Source organism: Canis lupus, chromosome 31 (assembly GCF_011100685.1).
Source record: "Canis lupus familiaris isolate Mischka breed German Shepherd chromosome 31, alternate assembly UU_Cfam_GSD_1.0, whole genome shotgun sequence".
Taxonomy (NCBI): domain Eukaryota; kingdom Metazoa; phylum Chordata; class Mammalia; order Carnivora; family Canidae; genus Canis; species Canis lupus.
The window spans coordinates 39,206,157-39,229,066 of record NC_049252.1 but is presented as its reverse complement, the minus strand read 5'-3'; the positions used below and the strand labels follow the sequence as shown (position 1 = coordinate 39,229,066).

Sequence of the window (22,910 nt, the reverse complement as noted above, 5' to 3'; positions counted from 1 at the left end):
GCAAACGCCAGGCTCGGGGAGAGAGAAGCTGGTGGGACAGGGTCCCCGCGCCCAGAGGCACACGGTCTGGGGTGGGGGGGGCTCAGGGAGGACAAGTGCAGGGACTCGGGTGCTCCCAGGCAGGCTCCCGGGCAGAGGCGCTCGGTGCACAGTGTGGCAAACGGCTGGGTGTCCAGAGGACGGACGCCGCGGACACAGCGGATTATGGAGGCTCGAAGGCCAGCTGAGCTCAGAAGGGCAACGAGAGGACAGCCAGGTGGAGCGAAGGGGACCCACACCTGCCACCCACGTGCAGACCCACAGGCCGCTGCGGCCGCGGTGCTCCCGTGGACGGGCAGGGACGGGCAGTGCAGGACGGAGCCTGGACCCGGGCCCTGGCCTCTGCCCGTAGGGCGCGGCCCGGCGTGGAGGGGCTGGACACACAGGGGGCGCGCTCTGGAGGGAGATTATTCCTCAGCTCGATCGCCCTTGGAGTAAAAACACTGGCTGCGTCTCTATAAAACCTCTGGGAACTTAAACAGCATCAGAAACACATGAAAACCTTGATTTAACCTGCTAGCACAGCTACAGACGAGCCAGGCACGGGAGCGCACGCGTGCGGGGGTGTGCGCGCCGGCGGGACGGTCCCGGTCCAGCCCGTGGCCAAGCTCGCAGCCCGGGGAGGAGCCGCGGGGGCGGCTGGGGCTCGTGCCGGGCGCTGGGCCCACGGACACGTGAGGGGGGTGACGGGGGTGACGGGGGGAGGGTGCTCAGCCGCCAGGGGTCTCTGCTGGGCCGTGGTGCGCCCACGTCCAGACACAGGGATGGCCCCAGAGGCCCAGCGGAGACCGTGTCCCCCCCCAGCACGCGGGGTCCCTGGGGCCGACCTCACCTCCTCAAACTTGTAGGCAATCATGGCAAAGGCCTTGAAGATGGCGTCTGTGGGGCCCGTGATGGTCACGATTCTCTCGGGGCAATTTCCCTCAGAGATGTTGATCCTCGCGCCGCTCTGGAAGGGGGGGGCACACCCGGGGCAGCGTTACGGGGGGCAGTACCGGGCCGGGCTCCCCGGGCCTCCAGCAGCCGCGGCACGAGCCCCCCCACTAGCCCCTGCGGCCCCCGAACGGGCCCGACCGCGGGGGTGCAGGCCAGAGGGGCGCGGCCGTGGCGGGGCTCCCGGGGCAGGACCCTGGCCTCCCGCCTCCCGCCTCCCGCCTCCCGCCCGCCCACAGCTGGGACTCCATGGCCGGCCCACTCACCTCTTCCCGCATCTTTTTCACAGTCTCTCCTTTCTGGAAGAAAGATTCAGACAACGGGTTGAGGCGTCGCTCTGGGCTTCCGCGCGGGGTCGGGGCCCGGGGCCGGCAGCAGCCCTCACGGGGGGCCGAGAGCCTGACGGACGTGCACAAGCTGCCGAGGGGCCCCTCAGGGGAGGCAGCCGGGCCCTGGCCCGCTTGGGGTCAGTCTCACACCCCCACATCCCTCGTCCTCGTCACGGGCAAAGGGGGGCCAGGCCAGGGCGGGCACGCCCTTGAGGGAGGGCCTGGAGCACGAGGCGCCCCGACACCTGCCCCTCCCACAGGCTTTCGACTCCCAGATCTGCGCTCGCGCTCCCCACGGCCGCAGGGGCCACCGGGCACACGTCGGGGGAGCAGAGGCGCAGGCCGCGGGGCGGGGGCGGGGGGGCCGGGGCTGCTGGGGGCCTGGGATTCCAGCGGAATCCGCGTCCGCGGCGCACACCGCTGCGTGGCCTGCAGCCGGCACAGGCCCGCTGGCTCCGGCACCTTCTCAGCCCAGCAGAGGCGGAGCAGTTACCTTCCCGATGATGCTTCCAACTTCCTGCAGGAAAAGAATCACAGAAAGATGATGTCACAGCAGCGGGAGAGACGCCTGCGGCAGACGCTGTGTGGCAGCGAGGACGGGGCGCAGGACGGCCAGGGAGTCTGGGGGCTCCTGGTGCCCGTGTGGCCTCGGTCAGACCCAGGCCCTGCCTGTGACGGACACACAGACGCGCAGAAGCAGGCGGACAGCTGCCTACAAGTGCGTCAGGAGGCCCCCGCGGTGCACGTCAGGCCGCAAGGACCCCCCCCCCCCGACCTGTGATGTAAAGGTGATAAGCGCCGCCACCGCCTTCTCACGGTTGAGGAAGCCGCCTGTGCAGACGCCCGTGGGCACGGCCCCGCGGTTCTGGAGCCCGGAGCCCGCTGCAGCGGGGACTCGCTCCTGGCCAGGCCGCACGGCGCCTCCACCGGGGTCACAAACACCCCCCCCCCACCCCCCGGCGCCGCGAGCCGCCACGAGCCAGCCCGCTTCCCGCCCCGAGGGGGGCCTTGCAACCACACTCATTGCCCTTATTGCAGGGAAGGCCTTGGTAGTGACAACGCTCCCGGCGAAGCTCCGAAGTCCCACGGGGCTGTGGGAGGACGGGGAGGGGGCGGCAGCAGCCAAGGCGGCTGGGCACAAGGCGGCGACCCTCGGGCGGCCGCGGCGCCCCAGCTCCCGGGGCAAGGTGATGCCCGTGGCTGCCGCTGCAGCCCCCGGAGGTGGTGGCGGGCGCACTCCCAGCAGCTGACGGCCTCCAGCAAGCGCCACCCACACTCGGGAGACGCCAAGGGGACTGGGGGGTTCTCATGGCACAAACACACGACAGACGGAGGACTCAGGGCCGTGCCTGTGCTGCTGGGCTGGACTTGGGGGTAGGAACTCACGGGGCCCAGTCTATAGGGACAACACGGAAATACGGTTTACGCACACGTGCACATACACACAAGTGATTGTATGGACACAGAGGATACGCGACTCGGCGGCCTCGGGCTCCGTACCTTTCCATGCATCAGCAGGCGGATCGTCAGGGTCACGTTCAGGCCGCCTTCTGAGACCTTCGACTCCATCTTTCTCCCAAAATGCAGCTGGGGGTGATGGCTTAGGAGGCCGAGGGCGCCGTGAGGAAGGACGGATGGGGCCCAGACGGTGTCACCTGGAACGAGGAGGCACAGCTGCCACGAGCCGCGAACGCTGTCCACGGCTGCACGGTCGGGGGCGTCCGGCCTGCCAGGACCTCTGGCCTCTGGGGGGAAGGCGGTGCTGCCCTTGCGGTCACTGCTGGTGACACACCAAGGCTCAGGGAGGCGAAGGCTCCTGGGAGGGCGGCCCCATCCGCAACAAGGCCCGGCCCTGGGACGTGCCCTGGGGTGACCTCGCAGGGCTGGGGCGCACGGCAGCCGGGGTGTGGGTTTGGGGAAGCCGGGCAGGGGCCGACTCTGGGTGTGACCAGGAGGGTCGTGGAAGCCCTCTGGCCTCAGCTGCCGCCTCTGTATGGAGGGAAACAGGCCCAGCTCCGCCACCCGGACAGGGCAGGGGTCCTTGTGTGCGGCCACAGCGTTCCCACCCCCGGCCAGGATGTCATAGGTGCTGGTGGCCCCTGCAGGTAGAGAGCCAAGGACCCCCCGTGACCCCATTCCTAAAGTGGACCTAGTGTCTGTTAACCCAACGGCCACACATCTCCCTTATGAAGTCTTCCCAGAAGATGCTCCGCATCCCCGTATCCCAGTCCATGTTTATCGGATAATTTCCGCAGACGATGGGCCTAGCTCTTAGCCCAGCGAGCAAAACGGAGGCTTCACTTTATGATTTACAGGCAGAACACGATGACGGATAATAGGCCTGAAGGACCCCTGGGAGGAGTGACCAGACCGTCCCGGCGGGAGCCCCTCCTTGAGGAGGGTTCGGGTTCTCCTCCAGTGTACCTGAGGGACAGGCACCCGTGAGGATCAGGAAGGAAGGTCAAAAATAAATAAATAAATAAAAATAAATAAATAAATAAATAAATAAATAAATAAATAAATAGGAAGGAAAGAAGAAGGTCAGGTGGGGCCAGGGCAGGGGCACAGCAAGGGGACACGGTAGGACCAGGAGAGGTTCCAGAACAGGCGGGAAAGGTCGCAGAACCAGAATCCCAGGCCAGGCCAGGCCCAGGCGCCGGGGGGATGCTTCAGTCTGCAGGCAGCCTGGGTCACGGGGGTGGGCTGCTCGGGGGGCCCTCCCGGGGGTGCCAGCAGTCAGGGCAGCGAGGAGCTGGAGAGCCGCCCGCCTGGGTGCACGGGGAAGGTGTCAGGGCGCAGGCCGTGGGGGTGCCACAGGCCTCCGCGGGGGCGAGGAGTGGCCAGCCTCGGAGGGGGTGGGTAGGCGACGGGGCAGTGGCCGCAGGGTGTGACAGCAGGGTGCTGTCTGGGGGACAGCGAGGGAAGGAGGCCTGGCTGGGGGAGATTCCAGATGACCCGGGGCCCAGGGGTCCCCAGAGGGGCACCAGGTGGACCCCGAGCGCAGAGAGTGTGCACACCTGCCCGAGTGCACAGCTGGGAGGCAGGTGGGTGCCTGGGCCATGATGGACGGGGCCTTGGGACCTGAGTGACACCAGGGCCAGCTCTGTGGGCACCACCACATGTGGCCCCACGCTTGGCCCGAGTCCCGCAGGAGCCCTGAGGCCCGTGTGCCCCCCACCCTGGAGTCTGGACACCAGCCCTCCGATGCGACCTGTGGAGACGTGAGGCTCCATCCACGACTCTGCAGTTGGTCCTTGTTCTGGGGAAGATACCGACGCTCTGAGCAGCAGGGATCCTGACGTGAATGCTCAAGACCTAGCGAAGGTCCTAGGCCAAGTCCTAAAACCATCCTATATGTTAAAGGTGTCTCTGTCCCCGGCCAACACGGGCGCCACTGGCCCCTTGAGGCCACTTGGATCTGGAACAAGCTCGCCAGCTGCGCCGTGTGCCCCGTCGGCGGGTCTGGCTGCAGGAGGGCACCCGGAGGAGGACCCTCGGCAGGAGGAGACACGCGCTCGATGACTGCTGCGGCAGCAGGTGCACGGCGCTCCCTCTTGCACAGACACCCCGCGGCAGCCGAGGAACCCGCCAACGGAGGGGATCGCGTGCGGCGGGGCGGCCGGGCCTCCCTCTTAATTAGCAGCCTCTCCTCCCGCGTCCGGGGACAGCAGGGCCCTGCGGCCTCTGTTACGCAACTGTTTCCAGCCCCAGCAGAGAAAGTGGGTCAGCAGGCGCCGGGGGTGCTTCGGGGTCCAGGCTGTCGATCGTCATCCGTCACACAGGCCAGCGAGCTGCTGCTGCAGCGGCCGCTGCCGTCCTCTGTCACGCGGCGGAGTGCGAGCAGCACGGTGCCCTCTATCTGCCGGGGACAAGGAGTGGCCCTGCGGTGCGTAAGGTCACCTGCGACTCGGTGCCCGACTGAACCCACCAGCCGCAGAGGGGCGCCAGGCAAGTGGCTGCCCCAGGACCGTGACTCCTCCAGGATGCCGGGTTGTCCCAGTCCTGCCTGTGCATCACGGCGGCCCCGAGAGCGCCCGGGCCGCGTCTGCAGCAGCGCAGGGGCAGCACCTGGGGTCACGCTCACCCAAAACCAAGTGGACGGGACACGGTGGGAAAAGATTACTGGGACTCACTCCCGCCCACACTCGGGTGTGCCGGCCAGGGCCCCACTTCCGTTCTCTGCAGTGCTGGGAACTTCTTTGTCATTCGTCCAGAGGGAGGAGGAGGGGACACAGGCGTGGTCCCTGCAGGCCCGGGAGGTGCACTCGCCTGAGGAAGCCCGCCCGCGTGGCCCCCTGCCCCCTCCCGGGCGCCCGTCGCCGCTGCGCCCCTGCCCGCCAGCCTCAGGCCCCAACGTGGGGCTGCCGCAGGTCCCCTCTGTGGCCCCATCACATTCACTAGCAAACCCAGACACACGGACACGGAGCGAATTAATTCATCTTTTCTAGTCTACTTCTTGCCTAATACGGGCGTCCTGTTCTGGAAAATTCCTCTCGACGTGTGGCTTTGGCTGCATCCCACTAATTTTGATATTTGTGCTCTTTCGGACGCGTTTCAAAATACTCTCCAATTTCTCTTCGACGTCCTTGCTGGCGCGTGGGATGTTGTGCGGCTCGTCTCCGGGCGCCCAGTGTTTAGAGCCCGCCTGGATCGTTCCTCCGGCGATCTGCAGTTAACTCTCGGGGGGCAGAGAGCGCGTCTTGCGACGCCTCAGGGGCGTACTACACGGTGCGTGGGGCGCTGTGCCCTCTGGCGCCGGGGCCTGCGGTCAGGGGGGCCTGGGGGCCGGCTGGGCCCCGTGTCCTGCGCTGGAAGCGGGCAGCCTCGCCCCACCGCGCCGCCGCCCCAGGGGTTCCGCCGTCTGCTCGTTCCCGGCCTCCCGGCTGTCGTCTGACCGGCGGTAGTGGGACGTGTGTCCTTCCATCTGTTATTTCTGAGCGTCTGTGTGTCCTTATAGCTCGTTCCCCGTCGGCAGGGGCGGCAGGGCCCGGCCTTTGATCCACCTCTGCCTGAGACCCGGGTCTGGACCGCGGGCGCCGTGCACCTGGGGCCTCCGCCCTCCTACCTGCCTCTACGCTACCACCTGGTCCTCGTCCCCCCGTTTCTGGTGTTTTCTCCTCTGCCGCCTCTTGGAAGAGCTGCACGCCTGCAGGATTCCACGCGACCTCCGTCCCTGTTTCATGGTTTTAGGGGTGCCCTGGGGCCCGCAGCACCCCTTCACCTCACCCAGCACCTGTACCACTGAGCACAGGGCGGAGCAGCTCACGTGGGCGCCAGCTGTGCCTCTGTTTCCCCTCAGGCCTCTGCACTGCTGCCGTGGCCCTTGGGTTCTCCTGGGTTATAAACCAGCACTGTTATTTCTTTCTTTCTTTCTTTTTTTTTTTGTTGTTGTTATTTCTGATATAAGTGGCTTCTCCTGCTGCCCCCCACCTCCCTCCTTGTGCTGCCCCCAACCTCCCCCCTCTCCTGCTGCCCCTCTCTCCTCCCCTCCTGCTGCCCCCGACCTCCCCCCTCTCCTGCTGCCCCCGACCTCCCCCCTCTCCTGCTGCTCCACCTCCCCCCTCCTGCTGCCCCCGACCTCCCCGCTGCTCCCCAACCTCCCCCCTCCTGCTGCCCCCCCCCCCCTGCTGGTGGCAGGGAGACTCCCGCTGTCTCACTTGTCTCAGCATCTATAATGTGCCCCCTTCCCATGGCACATGTAAGGATTTTCCCTGAATCCCTGGCTCTGAACCACTTACTTAGCCTGTGCCTTCTCGTACTTTCCTCAAGCCTTTCTGTGCTCATTGAGCTTCCTGGATTTGTGGCCTTAGAGTTCTCAAATTTGGAGAATTGTAGCCTTTGTTCCCCCAACACACTTTTTGCCTTGCCCCACCCCCCCGGCCCCGAGGGCATGTCTGTGGGCTGCTTGACTCGAGCCCAGCTCACTTCTGGGCCTCCTGTGGGAGGTTCTGGTTCCATCCTGAAGTCTACAGCCTCCTCCCGCAGCTCCCGTGTGCAGCTAGTCCCACCCAGGGCACTTTCCACCTCAGACACGAGTTTTCACTCTAGAGCCTCAACCTGGGTCTTGGTTACATCTTCGACGTCCCCGTTTAACACACGTGACCCTTCGCGTCTTGAACGTGCTGGGCACGGTCTCGATAATGGTTCCAACATCCACGTCCCGCAGGCGTGCAATGATCACTTCTGGGTGGCGGTCAGGAGGCAAATGCCGAGCTGGGACAGCGCAGGCCTCTGCTCCCCCAGGAGGGGCTCACACCGCGGGTGCTGAGCAGCTGCAGCAGACGTGGCCTCCCGGGACCACATCAGCAAGCCGCGAACGGGAGACAGAAGCGCTGCCACCCGGGAGCCCGCACACGGAGCCACCTCTTCCCGCCGGCCAGGCCCTCCGTCCTGGGTGCGGGCAGGCACATGGCTCGGGTGCAAGGGCAGAAATGGGGTCCCGCCCAGGCCAGTCTGATGGGAAATGCAAAGTCCAGATCTGAAACCCCCTGGATTCCTAGTGCACGGGAGACAGAAATCCAGCTCAGACTGCTTTGTGCAGTCAGCCTGCTGGACAGCTGCAGCTCATCCAGCTCTGCTGCCCGAGACCAACAGGAGGGGAAGGCGGGGGTGAGGCTGCGCTGCGGGAGGGCAAGCCGGGAAGCCTCAGCGTGCTCCGTGGACTCCTGCAGAGAAAGCCTGGGGACGAGGCCACTGCAAAGGTTCCTGACACACGTCTGCGTCTCCTGCCACCAGGCAGGGACTGACAGTTCCCATCTGCAATGTCCTGAGGACCCTGGCAGTGCTGGTGTGAGTCATGGGCTCAGGTCCGAGGTGCCAGGTCACACGGCCCAGACCGCGGACCCGCCGAGCCGGGTGGAGCTGGTCTCACCCCTGCAGGGCACCAGCAGCCTTCAGGTGCACATTCACTCGTAAGAGCTATCCGCTCTCCACGTGCCCTTGCCGTCTGACGCCAGGCTGGAGGGAATCTGGGGGACAAGGTGAGCACGGGCAGATGAATCTTCTGTGTCTGCGTGAGGTCTCCAGGTGCTTCGATATTCTTCCCCCATAAAGCCGGGGAGCACATACAACCATGCGTATCCGTAGCTATTTCAAAGCACCGCCCCCATGCTGTGGGGGAGCCCGGGACCCAGTGCCGGAGCACCCGGCCTCAGCACCACCGCAGGGTCTGGGGTGATGAGAAGGGTGCTGGGCGTGCCCCATGGGTGCATGGGGCTGATGACACTGGGTGAGCAGATGAAGTGCCCACGCTGCCTCGCCGCCTGCTGGGACTGCTGGGACTGCTGGGTCCACGCCAACGAGTAGATCCCCCGCTCCTGGGCTCCCGTGAAGCCAGTCTGAAGTAGACGGGCCCCCTGTGCTGGGCTGCAGGGAAGCCAGATGCTCAGGTCCCCACATTCATGCCTGGACCACATCTTTGCAGGGGAGGCATCAGGAGGGAGGTGGAGGGGAAAATCCTTACAATTCCTAAATACACCCCCGGCTCTATGTGGCTTACTGACTTCCAGCTGAAGGTGCTGGATCTGAGCTGCGGCCCTGGGGCAGCCCAGGGTACATGCACTGGACAAGTGGCCCCTTCCTTGCACTCTGCCACCTGCAGCTCCTCTGAGCTTCTCTGAGAGCACTCTGTCTCCAGAGATGAAGCCGACCCAGGAAGGAACATTCAGGAAGCAAACCTGCTAGGGTTATTTGCTATGCACAATTGACAACCATCCCACGTGCAGATTCTGTTCGCATATATAAGACGTAATCATTTGAATTTCACTTTAAATTCATGATGGCTTTGAGAAGTCAGCTTCCATGCGGGATCTGTGAGTTGAGGCTGCACTCAGGAGGGCCGGCGGATGGGTGACATTGCATGTGATGCCAAAGGCCCAGTCACCACACAGGGGATGCTGCTGAGCAAGTATATGCAACCGGGAAGGTGCCTGAGAATGCCTTGCTGAGGGTCCCTGGAGACCAACTTTGTGGAGCCACACAGCCTGCCTGCTGCTGTCTGCACGGACTACACTGGAAGCCAGCAGCTGCATGTGCACAGCTGAAGAGCAAGGCCCTCAGGATGGCCTCCCCGCGGGGGGAGCCCTGGGGGCCGTCAGGATGGCCTCCCCGCAGGGGGAGCTCCAGCCTGCTGCCCTCCCGAGCCCTCCTCTGGCTGGACCTGTCCTCGGTGGTTGCCATCTACTGATGGCTTTACCCCCTCTTTCAACTCGGAGGTGTGGGTACCAATCGGCCCCACTTAACAGATGGAAGGACTGATGCTTTAAGAGGTAAAAGACCTGCCCGAGGACAGGGGCCCAGCCAGCCAGCCCAGCAACTGTGCCCTTAACTGTGATGTCTGAAAGAGGAGCAGCAGGACTTCGGCTTCCAGCGAGATGGAGCAGAGGTACCTCCCTGTAAAACAATGAAAAGCTGGCTAATTCTATGCGAAGCAAACATAGGAAGATGCTGGAATGTTGAGAGGAACAAGCAGACTGACACACCAGTGGCCTGTGGAGTGACATGGTGGTGAAGTCCTGGTTTTCTTTTTGCATCTTTATCTCAGACTTGGGGGAGGAGAGCCAGCAACCTAGAAACGCCAATGGGCACAGACTGAAAAAAGCTATAGCAAAGCCCGCTGCCTCCAGCCAAAGGACCAGAAAAGAGACAGCTCAGCAATACTGGAAACTTGAGATAATAGTGGCTCTGCTCCAGCAAGTGCCATGGACGACACTGTTAATCCAGCCCCACCAATGCCTGCACAGGTCTAGCTCACCAGGCCAGAAGGATACCCTCTAATCTCACACTGGCTGTTACCAGAGAAGGCAGAGTGGGAAGGAGGGGCCTCACCCCTGCCAGGCAGTAATAAGCCACTTGACCCCATGGGGCCCTGACCAGGCGGGTGCCAGTGGAGGCCCAGTGGGGAGCCACAACTGCCACCCCACCACAAGTAATGGGAAGTTCCTCAAGCCCCAGCTGCCAACAGAGGCTGAGGGGGGAACCTGGACTCCCACCCCACCTGTAAGTAATGAGGCAACACCCCTCCTTTCCCTTGCTGCAATAGTGTAAAAGGAAAACAGCTAAAACGAGAGGTTAAGTAATATTCAAACTCATAACATAATATTCAAAATATCTAGGATTCATATCAAGAACCAGAGAGATCTCAAACTAAATGAAAAACGATCAGCAGACACCACACTGAGATGATAGAGATGTTAGAATTATCCCACAAAAATTTCAAAGCAGCCATGATAAAGATTCTTCAATAAGCAACCAAGAATATTTTTAACCAAATGAAAAAATATACAGTCTCAGCAGAGAAACAGAAATACCAAAAAACAAACAAACAAACAAAAAAACAAGGTGTAAAGAACTAAATAGAAATTATAGTACTATTAGTACTAAAAAATACAGTAATGGAATGAAGGGGTCCAAGGAAAGAACCAGTGAACTGCAAGAACAACTTTCATCTGAAGAATAGAGTAAAAAAAAAAAAAAAAAAAAAAAAAGAATAGAGTAAAAATAGACTTGGAAAAAAAAAGGAGAACAGAGCCTCAGGGACCTGTGAGGCTGTGACAAAAGATCTAGCATTTGCCCTCTTAGGGTCCCAAAGGAAGAAGAGAAAAGGGCCGAAAAAGTACTTGGGAAAATAATGCCTAGAAACTTCCCAAACTTGGCAAAAAATATAAACCCACACATCTAAGAAGCTGAGCGAATCCCAAGCAAGATAAATCCAAAGAAATCCACATAAATGTATATAATCACATGTTTAAAAACAGAAGACAGTACTGAAAGCAGGAAGAGAGAAATGACATTGTACTTATAAAGAGAAAAGCAATTTGATGACCACGAATTTCATTAGAAGCCTCCGCGCCAGAAGAAAGTGGCACAATAGCTTTAAGTGGTTAAGAGGAAAGAACTGTCAGCCTGGAACTGTATACCCAGCGAAAATATCCTTCAGAAATGAAAGAGAAATTGAAATGTTACAAGGTGAAAAAAAAAACTAAGAGAGTTAGTTGCCCACAGACCTAGTCTACAAGAACGGCTAAAGGAGGTTCTCCAAATGGAAATGAAATGATACAGAAAGAATCTCAAAATCTCAAAATCTCCTTCTCTTCGAGAAGGAAGAAGGAACACAGTGAGCAAAAACACGAGTATATACAACGGCTTTCATTCTCCTCCTGGGTCTTCTAAATTATGTTTAATGATTGAAGCAAAAAATTACAGCACTGCCTGATGTGATTCCAACAGGATACTGAGGAAATATTTACAAAAATTATCTTATAAATGGGGGAGGGTAAGGAATCATAAAGGGAGTTAAAAGTTTCTATACTTCTCTCGGACTGGTGAAATGAAAACATCAATAGAATTCATAAATTGAACATATGTATCTGAATATATATAGGATTAATAAATTGATATGATTCATAATTTGATATATCAATTCATAAATTGATATTCATAAATTGATAATAAATATATATAGGATTCATAAATTGAACATATATATCAATATCTGGAGCAACATCAAGAAGCTACTAAAAACAGGTATACTAAAACACTATTAATAAACCAAAACAAGGGATCCCTGGGTGGCGCAGCGGTTTGGCGCCTGCCTTTGGCCCAGGGCGTGATCCTGGAGACCCGGGATCGAATCCCACGTCGGGCTCCCGGTGCATGGAGCCTGCTTCTCCCTCTGCCTGTGTCTCTGCGCCTCTCTCTCTCTCTGTGACTATCATAAATAAATAAAAATTTAAAAAATAAATAAATAAATAAACCAAAACAGAATTCTAAAAAAACATATAGCAGGAAATAAGAACACGAAAAACAGAGAGAACAAACAAAAATAAAATGGCAAATTTAAGCCCCAATATCCCAATGATTATAATAAGTGTAAATAGTCTAAATTCACCAATTAAAAAATAAGACTACGGCAGAGTAGATTAAGAAACATGACTTAACTAGATGCAGAGACTCACTTCAAATAGGATAATATAAGTAGATTGAAAAAAGTCATGGAAGAAAGATGTGTTATGCAATTATTAATCAAAAGAAAGCAGGAATGGTTATATTAACATCAGATAGTAGGAAGTGTTGGTGAGGATGACAAGAAAAAGGAACCCTTGCATACTGTTGGTGGGAATGCAAACTGGGGCAGCCACTGTCGAGAACAGTGTGGAGGTTCCTCAAAAAATTAAAAACAAAAATGTCATATGATCCAATAGTTCTTCTTTTGGGTATTTATCCAAAGAAAATGAAAATATCTATTCAAAAAGATCTTGCACCTCCCTGTTCACTGCAGCATTATTTACAACAGTCAAGACATGGAAGCCGCCTAAGTGTCCATCGATGGATAAATAGGTTAAAAAAAATGCAGTTTACATACCCAAAGAGAGATTACTCAGCAAAAAGAAATAATGAAATCTTGTCATTTGTGACGTTAAGGATGGACCTCGACAGTGTGTTATGCTAAGTGAACTTGTGTGATTTCACATTTATGTGGAATCTAAAAAACGAAATGAAACAACACAGAAGTAAACTACATACAGGAAACAAACTGCGGGTTACCCGGGACGGGAGAGGTTCTAGGGGGGACCAAAATAGGTGCAGGGAGACTAAGAGGTTATAAAATAAGTTATAAAATAGTAGTTATAAAATACTTCCAGTTATAAAATAAGCAAGACTTGGAAAAAAAAAAAAAACCTAAAAAATTTAGGGATCCCTGGGTGGCTCAGCAGTTTAGCGCCTGCCTTTGGCCCAGGGCCCGATCCTAGAGACCCGGGATCGAGTCCCACGTCGGGCTCCCTGCATGGAGCCTGCTTCTCCCTCTGCCTGTGTCTCTGCCTCTCTCTCTCTCGCTCTCTACATCTATCATGAATAAATAAATAAAATCTTAAAAAAAAAATAAACCTAAAAAATTTAAACCTAATAATCTAATTAAATATTAAAACTATTATGTACACCTGACTCTAATAGGATACTGTATATGAATTATCCTTCAGTTAAAAAATAGACTTCAAAGCATTAAAAATTCTCGGGGACAGACGGGGGCCTTGGATAAGGGCAAAAGGGATTTAGTCCATGAGGAAGCAACAACAATCCTAAGTGTGTATGAGTCAAACACCGGCGCTGTAAGGTATGTGAAGCAAAAACTAACGGAACTAAAAGGAAAAATACCCATATCTACAATTGCAGCTGAAGATTCCAATGCTGTGTCTCAACAATGGAAAGACCCAGGCATAAAACCAGCAGGGGGACAGGGGGACAGGGGGACAGCCACCACCCAGGAGAGACCACGACACCTGGCGGCAGAGGCCCACGTGCTCTTTCCAAGCACCCACAGCATATATACTAACACCCATCTCCTTCGCCATCAAACCAACCTAAGTTTAAAAGAATCCAAATCATATAGGGTGTTGTTCTCTGGTCGCAGCTCAATCACGCTAGAAATCAGTAACAAGTAGGCCCTCACTTCCTCGCTCCCTCCCCTGGGCACTGAGGGCGGCGGGAGGGAAGGAGCACGTCTTGGTAGGTCAACGAAGGATGCACACAAATGGTTCCGACACCCGCCACCACCCCCAAACCGACAGCGGCCACTCCCTCCTGGGTCCCTGGGGCGCACGGCCCGTCTCCAGGTTAAATCCCACGTGAAGGGCTCAGCTCTGTTTTTTCTCTCTCTTTTTAAAAGAATTTATTTATTTGTTTCTTTATTTTTTATTATTTATTTTTATAAATTTATTTTTTATTGGTGTTCACTTTGCCAACATACAGAATAACACCCAGTGCTCATCCCGTCCAGTGCCCCCCTCAGTGCCCGTCACCCAGTCACCCCCACCCCCCCGCCCTCCTCCCCTTCCCCCACCCCTAGATCGTGTCCCAGAGTTAGTCGTCGCTCGTGTTCTGTCTCCCTTTCTGATATTAGAAACGACAAATACCCCCCATTTGCTTCGACGTGGATGGACCCGGAGGGTATGATGCCGCGTGCAGTCAGCTCCGTTTTCAATTTGCATTAGCGCCTGGTCTCCTCTTGTTTCTTCCCTTCTGCTCGCTTTTCCTTTTTCTTATTCTTTTTTTTTTCCCCCCTAATTTCTGAAGGTGGAACCTTAGATGATACAGTCTGGAGAGCTTTTCTCCCGTTGGTGCTTCAGGCCGTGGGCTTCTCCGGGGGTGCTGATTCGCTGCACCTGCGCGTCCCGATCTGCGCCACTACTCCTCCCCCTTCAAGGTATCCTGCGAATCCCTTTGATACCTCCTCCTGGGCCGCTGTTCGGAGGTGTGTGCTTTGATTTTTTAAAAATATTTTGAAAGATTCTGGTTACCTTTGGTTACTGATTTCTAGTTTATTTACAGTCCGGTCAGAAGACATAGGATTTCAGTTGTTTTGTATTTGTTAGTCTTTTGTTTTTTTACACAGAATACGGTTCGCCTTGCAAATGTCCTGTGTTGTCATGGGGATGTGTGCCCTCTCGTCGTCGTCAGGTGGCAGATCTTGTCCGGTCAGGGAGATCCAGTCGGGGGACTGTGCCGGCCCCTCCGGCCTGGCCCCTCCAGCCCTGCCCCGCTCCAGCTTTGTCTCTCCAGCCTTGCCCCTCTCCGGCCCTGTCCCTCTCCGGTCCTGTCCCTCTGGCCCTGTCCTCCCACTGGGCCCTGTCCCTCTGGCCCTGCCCTCTCCAGCCCTGTCCCCCCACCGGGCCCTGCCCCTCCGGGCCTGTCCCTCTCCAGCCCTGTCCCACCAGGCCCTGCCCCTCTCCAGTCCTGTCCCCCTGGCCCTGCCCTCCGGCCCTGTCACCCCCCCCCCCCCCCCGGCCCTGCCCCTCTGGCCCTGTCTGTGCTGCTCCTCCTGCCTGCTCCACCGTTACTGACAGGTGCACCTGGACTCTCCCGCTCTAACTGTGGCTTGGTCCCCTCTGCTTTTCCACTGTCAGTTTTTGTTTCGAGTCCTTCAGGCCCCGTGGCTCAACACACATACGTGGCAGGGATTCGCCGCCCCGGTGAACTCGTCAGCTTATCCCGACGTGACGACCCTCCTCACCCCCGGTGCTCTTCCTCGTCCCGCGCCCACTTCGTCTGATGCTAACGTAGCCTCTCCAGCTGGCTGCTGGTTAGTGCTGCCGCGACACATCTTCTGTCCTGTAACTTCTCACCCACCGACAGGGTATTCCATGTGGGGTCCTGCTGACTGCACAGATTGCTCTTGCTTTTTCATACATTCTGATAATCTCTCACTTTTATTCATTTACACAATTTTTTTACACAACTGAACCATTGTCAATCCAGGGTCTGTGTGTGGTGTGTGTGCGACCTCGAAGTACGTCAGACCCATGACCGGTTGCACAAATAGTACAGAGGGTTCCTGTGCCCCCCCCTTGGGGATGTCCTTGTGTCCCATCCTGTCCTGGGGATGGACGTCGTCTGTCCATTTCCCGCCCGGAGAGCTTGCTTTCTCGCCGAGGGGTCTGAGGCGCTCTCCCTACCTTACAGAGTCGCCCCCACCCCCTTCGCTGGCCTGTGACGGACAAAGATCTCCCCTGAGCTCCTGTGTCTTCTCACGTCTCGACAGGGTCCTTCACAGGGTAAACGGTTTTAACTGTGACTAGGGCCAACTGCTCAATTTTATCTTTAATGGGCAGGACTCTCTCCTAAGGAGTAGTTTTATGTTTTACGTTCAGCTATTTGATCCATTTTGAGTCAATTTATTTTTTTATTTATTTTATTTTATTATTATTATTTTTTTGAGTTAATTCTTGTACAAGCTATGACGTCTAAGTCAAGTGTTTTCGGTTTTGGTTTTACTGTTTGGATACAGAGATCCAATAGCTTCAATGCCATTTCTTGCAAAGACTATACTACCCCTTCTGTATTATTATTATTATTTTATTATTTTATTTTATTTATTTTATTTTATTTTATTTTTTATTTTATTTTATTTATTATTTTATTTATTTTATTTTATTTTATTATTTTATTTTTTTTACCCCTTCTGTATTAAACCGCTGTGTTACCATCGTCCACACTCCTGCGGGAATAGCCTGGAGGCCGGGGTGCTTCATCTGTGTATGTGCCTCTCCACCCACCACCTCCACGTTGTGATTACTATTGTGTGACCACGTCCTAAAATCACTCCAACTTTATTCTTTTTCAAAATTCTCTTGGGTTCGCTAGTTCCTTTATGTTTTCACGAAAACCTTTTATTTATTTATTTATTTATTTATTTATTTATTTATTTATTTATTTATTTGAGACAGAGACAGAGAGAGAGAGAGAGAGAGAGAGGCAGAGACACGGGCAGAGGGAGAAGCAGGCTCCATGCAGGGAGCCCAATGTGGGACTTGATCCCAGGACCCGGGGATCATGACCTGAGCCAAAGGCAGATGCTTAACCACTAAGCCACCCAGGTGGCCCTGTTTTCACAAAAACATTAAATCAACTTGTTTATACCTATAAACATGCCCACCGGGACTTTGACAGAAAATGCACTGGCCCCACAGACGTGTCTGGGAGACGCTAGCATGTTTGTTACGCTGAGGGCCCCAATCTGTGACCGCGATGTCCCTGATGTGGGTCTTCTTGGATTTCTCTCATCGGTATTCCATAGTTTTCAGCGTGCAGGATCCTGTGCATGTTTTGTTAGACCCAGAGCAGGTACGTGACTCCTTGGAGTTCCTATAAATGGCACTGGATTTTTGAATTCGGTTTCCCATTGTTCACTGGTGGTCTGCAGAGCGGGACGGACTTCTGTAGGCTGACCCTGCGTTCCTAAACAGGCGGACCTGCTCAGTGGTTCTGGGAGGTTCTTGTAGACTTAACAACGGGATTTTCGGTGCACACAATCATGTCATCTGCAAGTAGAAGACGGGTTTGTTTCTTCCTTATAAATCTGTCAGCCTTTCATTTCTGCTTCCTGCCATACTAAGCTTGGCTAAAACTGCCGGCCCTCTGCTCAGTACAGTGGCAAGAGCAGACACCCCTGTTTTGCTGATGATTTTAGGGGGAAGCATTAGTCTCCCACCATCAACTATAATGTTAGTTGGTAGGTATAGTCTATTCCATTTTTTAACAAAGATTTTCCTTCCTCCCTCCCTTTCTTTGAAAGAGAGAACACACACAAGTTGGGGGATGGCTGGGGTGGGGGGCCAGCAGACCCCAGCAGACTCCGCACTGAGTGGGGAGCGTGGAGTCCATCATGGGGCTCAATCTCATGACCCCAAGATCATGACCTGAGCCAAAACCAAGAATTGGACACTTAACTGACTGAGCCACCCAGGCGCTCGCAGCTTGCTTCATTTTAATCAGAACCCAAACATCACTTAATCTTTCATGTTGATTAAACTGGCAAAATCGGTTTATAATCAGATTACGTCTAGAGAAATTCTGATAAATCGAATTTTCGATCACTCTTTCTTTTTTTTTAATTTTTTAAGGTTTTATTCATTTATTCATGAGAGACGTAGAGACAGGCAGAGACACAGGCAGAGGGAGAGGGAGAAGCAGGCTCCTTGCAGGGAGCCCGACGTGGGACTCGATCCCGGGTCTGCAGGGTCATGCCCCGGGCCAAAGGCGGCGCCAAACCGCTGAGCCACCTGGGCTGCCCTCAATCACTCTTTCTTAAAGAACATTCAATCAACAGCAGTGACGGGGCCCATATCCACGTCGTGCTTTCACGTATGTAGACCCACCCCGTCCTCACACTGGTGGAACCCACCCCAGTTCCGCCTGTTTTATGAGAAGAGCAGGTGCGCAACAGCGACCGACAGGCTAGTTCTCAGCCCGTGCTCCTGACCACCAGACAGAGGTCATGCTGGTCAAATACTAAAACCAGTGACGGTGTTGGTTTCAGACGTGAAGGAAAGCGTCGCGTTTCAAGGTGGCACTTAATGTCCCATTTGTGAGGCCTTTTTCTTCAAGGGAAGAGCAAACAGACTCGGGTGTTAAAGGAGAAGTCGTACAGCTGGGTGTGGAATTCACAACAGCCATCACACTCACTGCAAGCGTGCGACCCCGCTCTCTCCCGACGCGAGAAGGGAGCAGAGGTCCTGCCTGCAGACCTCCAGCTGAGCCCACGCAGCCGCCGTGGGAGCCGGGCTGGGCTGACAGCCCTGCTGCGGCGGCCCCGTGAGCGGTGCTTTGTGCAGGGCTGTACCAGGGCCTCAGTTGTCTGGGGGAGGTGACCGTGGAAGGCACCTCGAGGGACAACCGAGGACTTGATTTATCATGTTTAACAGTGCATCGCCCCGTTAGGCTGCAGGGGGCCAGGACAGCAGAAGCCGACAGAGCCTATTAGCTGCTTTATGCTCCCTGGGAGAGACTCACGGGGCAGACGATGTCCTTGGGGCCACAAAGGGGAGGGGAGACTTCTGCGGAATGTAATGCTCTTGCCAGTCACAGTTAGCGTTCGGAAGAGGTTCAGGGCTTATGCAACCCTGACGTGAGTGAGCATTCTGCATGGCCTGCTGGCTCGTCACCCAGGTGTCCAGACAGACCAGCGTGATGGGGCTGGGGGGCCTGCTCACCTTCTCTCCTTGCTCTGGAGGCCAGAGCACGTTGGCCTCGTGTCCAGCACGGTGCAAAGCTCTTCTCTTCCTAGCAATGTGTGGGTTTCACCCAGCGATGCCTCCCTTTGGAGGAAGGTGCCCAGGGTCCAGCCTCTTACAGATGGCCCAGTTATTTCAAATATATATTTCAAGATTAATAACATCTTCACTGTGGAGACAAGACAGGACTCCCCGAGACCTGCGTCCGGTCCTGTCCCTGACATCCCCACCGCCCTGCAGAGAGCAGCTGTGCCTGTGCACGGTGGACTGGACCCTCCCTGGGGCCATGGGTAACAGAACCCTGGCTTCTGTGTGTGCAGTGCCCGTGCCCGGTCTGTGTGCACACGTTTTATCTCTGCAGAGACCCTCTGGCCACAGCGGGAAGCCTACGGTGGCAGAGACAGGTGCCGGACACAGAGCGCAGGCCGGGGAAGCACAGTCCTTGAGCAGCTCTCAGTTTGGGAAAAGAAACTGGACCATAGGGCTGGGACAACCAGCAACCCAAGAGACTGAAAACACTCAGTCCCCCTTCACGCTCAGACATACATTTGAGATTGGTCAGAGATCCAGAAATTCCTTTTCTGGAAGGAAGGAAGGAAGGAAGGAAGGGAGGGAGGGAGGGAGGGAGGGGACGGAGGGAGGGAGGGAGGGAGGGAGAGAGGGAGGGAGGGAGAGAGAGAGGGAGGGAGGGACAGCTTCTTATGGCCTCAGGGTCCATGAGATGTGAAGACCGGGGAGGCTTCCACTGCACTAGGGGAGCAGGGGGTGTCCCTCCTCTCTGCTCTCGCCCTGGTCAGGGACGTCACCCAGCCCGTTGCTGGCAGGTGTCTGAGACCTCAGGGAGAAGCCGGCCGGGGTGAGTCGGGCCCCGAGAAGCCACAGAGAACGGCAGGAACACATGCGCCCACCTACCGGAGGGGCCTGCGCACTCAGCACTCTACAGGTGCCAGGCAGGAACACTCACCCCCTTCCCGATGTCCTGTGACTGAGCCCCTGGAAAATAGCAGGGACACGGCTGTGCCCTCAGACTCCTCCGTCCACTCGTGAGGATGGCAACAGGACGCCAGGACCTGACCCGATTACTGAGGCATCCGTGGCGATGCAGCATCTGACCTGGGGCATCCCGAGGAGCCGGGCATGTGGCACAGCACAGGGTGGGGATGCCCCGTATCGGCTGGTGGGGGGGGCTCTGGGGGAAGAAGGTGCTGGGTCGGGATGATGCCATCGCTGGGGTTAGTAACTTGCTTAGTGACCAGCACCCGCGCAGCACACCTGCTGGTTGTCACGTCCACCGTGGGTCTGCACATCCTGGATTTCAGGGCCCCCGGCAGGTAGGGCCCCCTCCAGAGGTGCCCGGTGACGCAGCGAGAGGCCAGCAAGGAGGAGCAGCACAACTGGAACGGGCTCACAGGGCCCAGCGCAATCTGTGCATGACGCTAGGGGGTGGGTGAGTTTGACAGGACGGCTACCAGCAAAAGCTAGAAAATGATTCAAAAAAAAAAATCATGTACAAGAACATACATCAGTTGAGATAAATGTAACAAAAAGTGTGTGAACCCTCTATGTAGAAATCTATAGACTATGAACAGAAATTAAAGAAGGCTTAGGAATTAGAGAAATACATCACGTCCGTAGACTCAAAAAGATGTTAATTCTCCCCAAATTGATCTGCTGATTCACTTCCATTCAAGCTGGCTTCAAAATGTACGTGAAAAACTCATTAGCCAAGGGTAGCCAGGACTTCCCTTAAGAGAAGGGTTGAGGTGAGAAGTGCTATTTGCGAGACAGTGGTTCAGCCCGTGTGCTGGGGGCGCGGGAGACAAGCCGGCTGCCGGGACACGGCGGCATCTGGGCACGCGGACGCCCCGGGCGCAGAGCACGGTCCTCCCACCAAACACGCCCTGGCGAGGGGAGGGGTGAGATCCGAGCCCCCCGCCCCATACACTCCGGGGCTGGGGTCCCCCCAGGAGGACCGCACGGGACCCCACCTACATGAGCTTCTGAGATGCCAAGAGCTTCCGCGGGAACACGGGGGGGGCCGCCTGGACGTCAGAGTCCAGGTCTGTCCCCAACCCGAGAGGAGAGTGGCCCGCACGGGGCCTGGAGCTCTGCGGCTCGTGGATCTGCCCGGGGCTCCCATCTGGAAAATCCTACGCTGCTCACAGGAAGGTGGGCACATCCCTCACGGCTAGCGACTGCACCCTCACGGGCGGCAGTGGGGCTCCTCGGTCGTGACGAAGCGTAGACGCGGCCGCGGTGCGGCACGAGCACGGCACAGGCTCCCCCAGTGCAACCTGGACCCGGGGTCCCGGAGCCGGCGGGCGCGAGGCCACTGCGGCCACCGGGAGGTGGGCCCCAAGTACCCACACGACGCTTGCTCTCAGGACGGACTTAACATCAGGAATTCCGTTCGCGGACGAACTGCAGCTCGCGGCTGGGGAGTGGGGAGCAGAGCCCAAGGCCCCCACCCCGCAGGCGCTGCTGGTGCACAGGTGCGGGGGGGGGGGGCACCCGGAGGCTCGCGGCCACATGACCCGGGGAGGGAGGGCAGGAGGACGGCTCACGCAAGGTGAGCATCGCTTATCCCCCCAAAATTCAGTCTGTGTCTTCACGACCATTTTTAGGGAAGGAGGCTCCTAATTCTGGCTTTTATCACACCAAAGTGGTCACGTATCGCAAGAGAGCTGGGAAAACCTGGGAAGAATTTTAGATAAATACAACAGAATAAGGCCGTGGCAAGGACCATCGTCTCCCGTCAGGTCTGAGGCTCCGAGGACGGGAGCTGGTCCTGCTCATCGCCGTCTGCCCCGAACCGCAGGGTGAGGAGAGGTCACCGCGCAGCCCCGAGGGGCCAGCCAGGGCGGCGCCGCCCAGCGTCCTTCTGAGCCCGGCTCTGCAGCCCCCAGCCCGCATCCCCCGAGGGTGCGGCCCCCACTCGCCAGGACGCCACGGCAGGTGGACGGGTCCGGGCACAGACACGGCACAGGTGACCCTGACGCAGCGCCCAGGGGACGTCCGGAGCCGTCACCGGGCCCGGGGCCTTGTAAGGATTCGCTTATCACGTCTTTTCAGAAGCGGCACAAAGAAGCAGGTTCGCAGGGCAGCGGAGGCCGAGCTGGCGGGCGGCCGTCCTGCACCCCGGGCTCTCCCACGCCGCGCTCGGCGGCTCCGTCCTCAGGCGCTTCCTGCGTGGCCGCCCACCCGGGCACGGAACGTCCCAGGCCTGGGGAGGGGTCCCCGGCCACGGCCTCCGTCACGGAACGCTGTGCGGCCACGATGTGCCCGGCGGCGGCGGGTCCCTCGGGGGCAGCCACGCGAGCCCCTTCCCCGGCAGGACCCACAGGTTTGAAATGGTTACACGCCCGTCCTACGAGTCCTCTGCAGCTGGGTCGCCCGCGCGTGGGGCGCCAGCTGAAGCCCACGTTGCCGTTCGCCACCGACTCCTGTTGCCCGTGGTGCCGGCGTCCCTCCCTCTCACTGGCGCAGCCCAGGTTCTCCCTGTGAGGGCCCCGCACCCGGGGCACGTCCTCTGTCCCCCGGGTTCTCCTGGACGGCGGTCGTCACGCTGTCCCCACGGCCCTCCCCTCGCGGTTCCCGAGCCCGTGGCCAGCGGCGGGGCCGGCGGGTCTGGGCCTGGACGGGCCGGGCCACGGGAGGCTGAGGCCAGTGGGTCCGTGGGCTCGTGCACCCGGCTCGCGGGGTCTGGGGGGGCCGGGGGGTGCCGGGCCGCGTCTGCCAGTGCTGGGCACGGGGCTGCGCGCCCCTCCAGGAACCACCGGCCTGCGCTGTGCTGTTCAGGGAAACACCGCGGCTGCCGCTCGGGGAAAGGGAAGCCCTGGACCCCCGGGCCCCGCCCCCACAGCCCCCACCTCGGGGACGATGTCTTTGTGAGGGTGTCGCCGTGGGGCCCGGGCCCCAATCTTCCCGAGGCGGGACCCCACGGGGCCGGCACACGCCCCCGCACACCGAGCGCTCCCCGAGGCGTCGAGGCCAAGGCGCCGCCCACGGCCATCCCCTCACCCGCGGCCTCTGTCCCCGGGGCGGCAGGAGAGAGGCGGCCCCGCTGGGGGCCCAGAGCACGGCACCCCCTTGCCCTGTGTTA

The 22,910-nt window shown here is 57.5% G+C and overlaps 1 protein-coding gene across 21 annotated transcripts in view; it reads right to left on the bottom strand.

The window, feature by feature from the left end:
• Positions 1-22,910, bottom strand: part of PCBP3 (poly(rC) binding protein 3) — a 248,518-nt gene that overhangs the window by 26,279 nt on the left and 199,329 nt on the right. For 19 of the 21 annotated variants that reach the window (XM_038581674.1, XM_038581673.1, XM_038581678.1 and 16 more), the window contains 4 exons: positions 2,802-2,956; positions 1,795-1,818; positions 1,239-1,271; positions 872-988 (listed from right to left, as the gene is read on the bottom strand). In XM_038581674.1, the coding sequence (XP_038437602.1) occupies positions 872-988; positions 1,239-1,271; positions 1,795-1,818; positions 2,802-2,956 (329 nt within the window). Of the gene's footprint in view, positions 1-871; positions 989-1,238; positions 1,272-1,794; positions 1,819-2,801; positions 2,957-20,080; positions 20,103-22,910 lie in introns of those variants that run through there. The other 2 variants (XM_038581683.1, XM_038581677.1) reach the window with 2 other exon arrangements.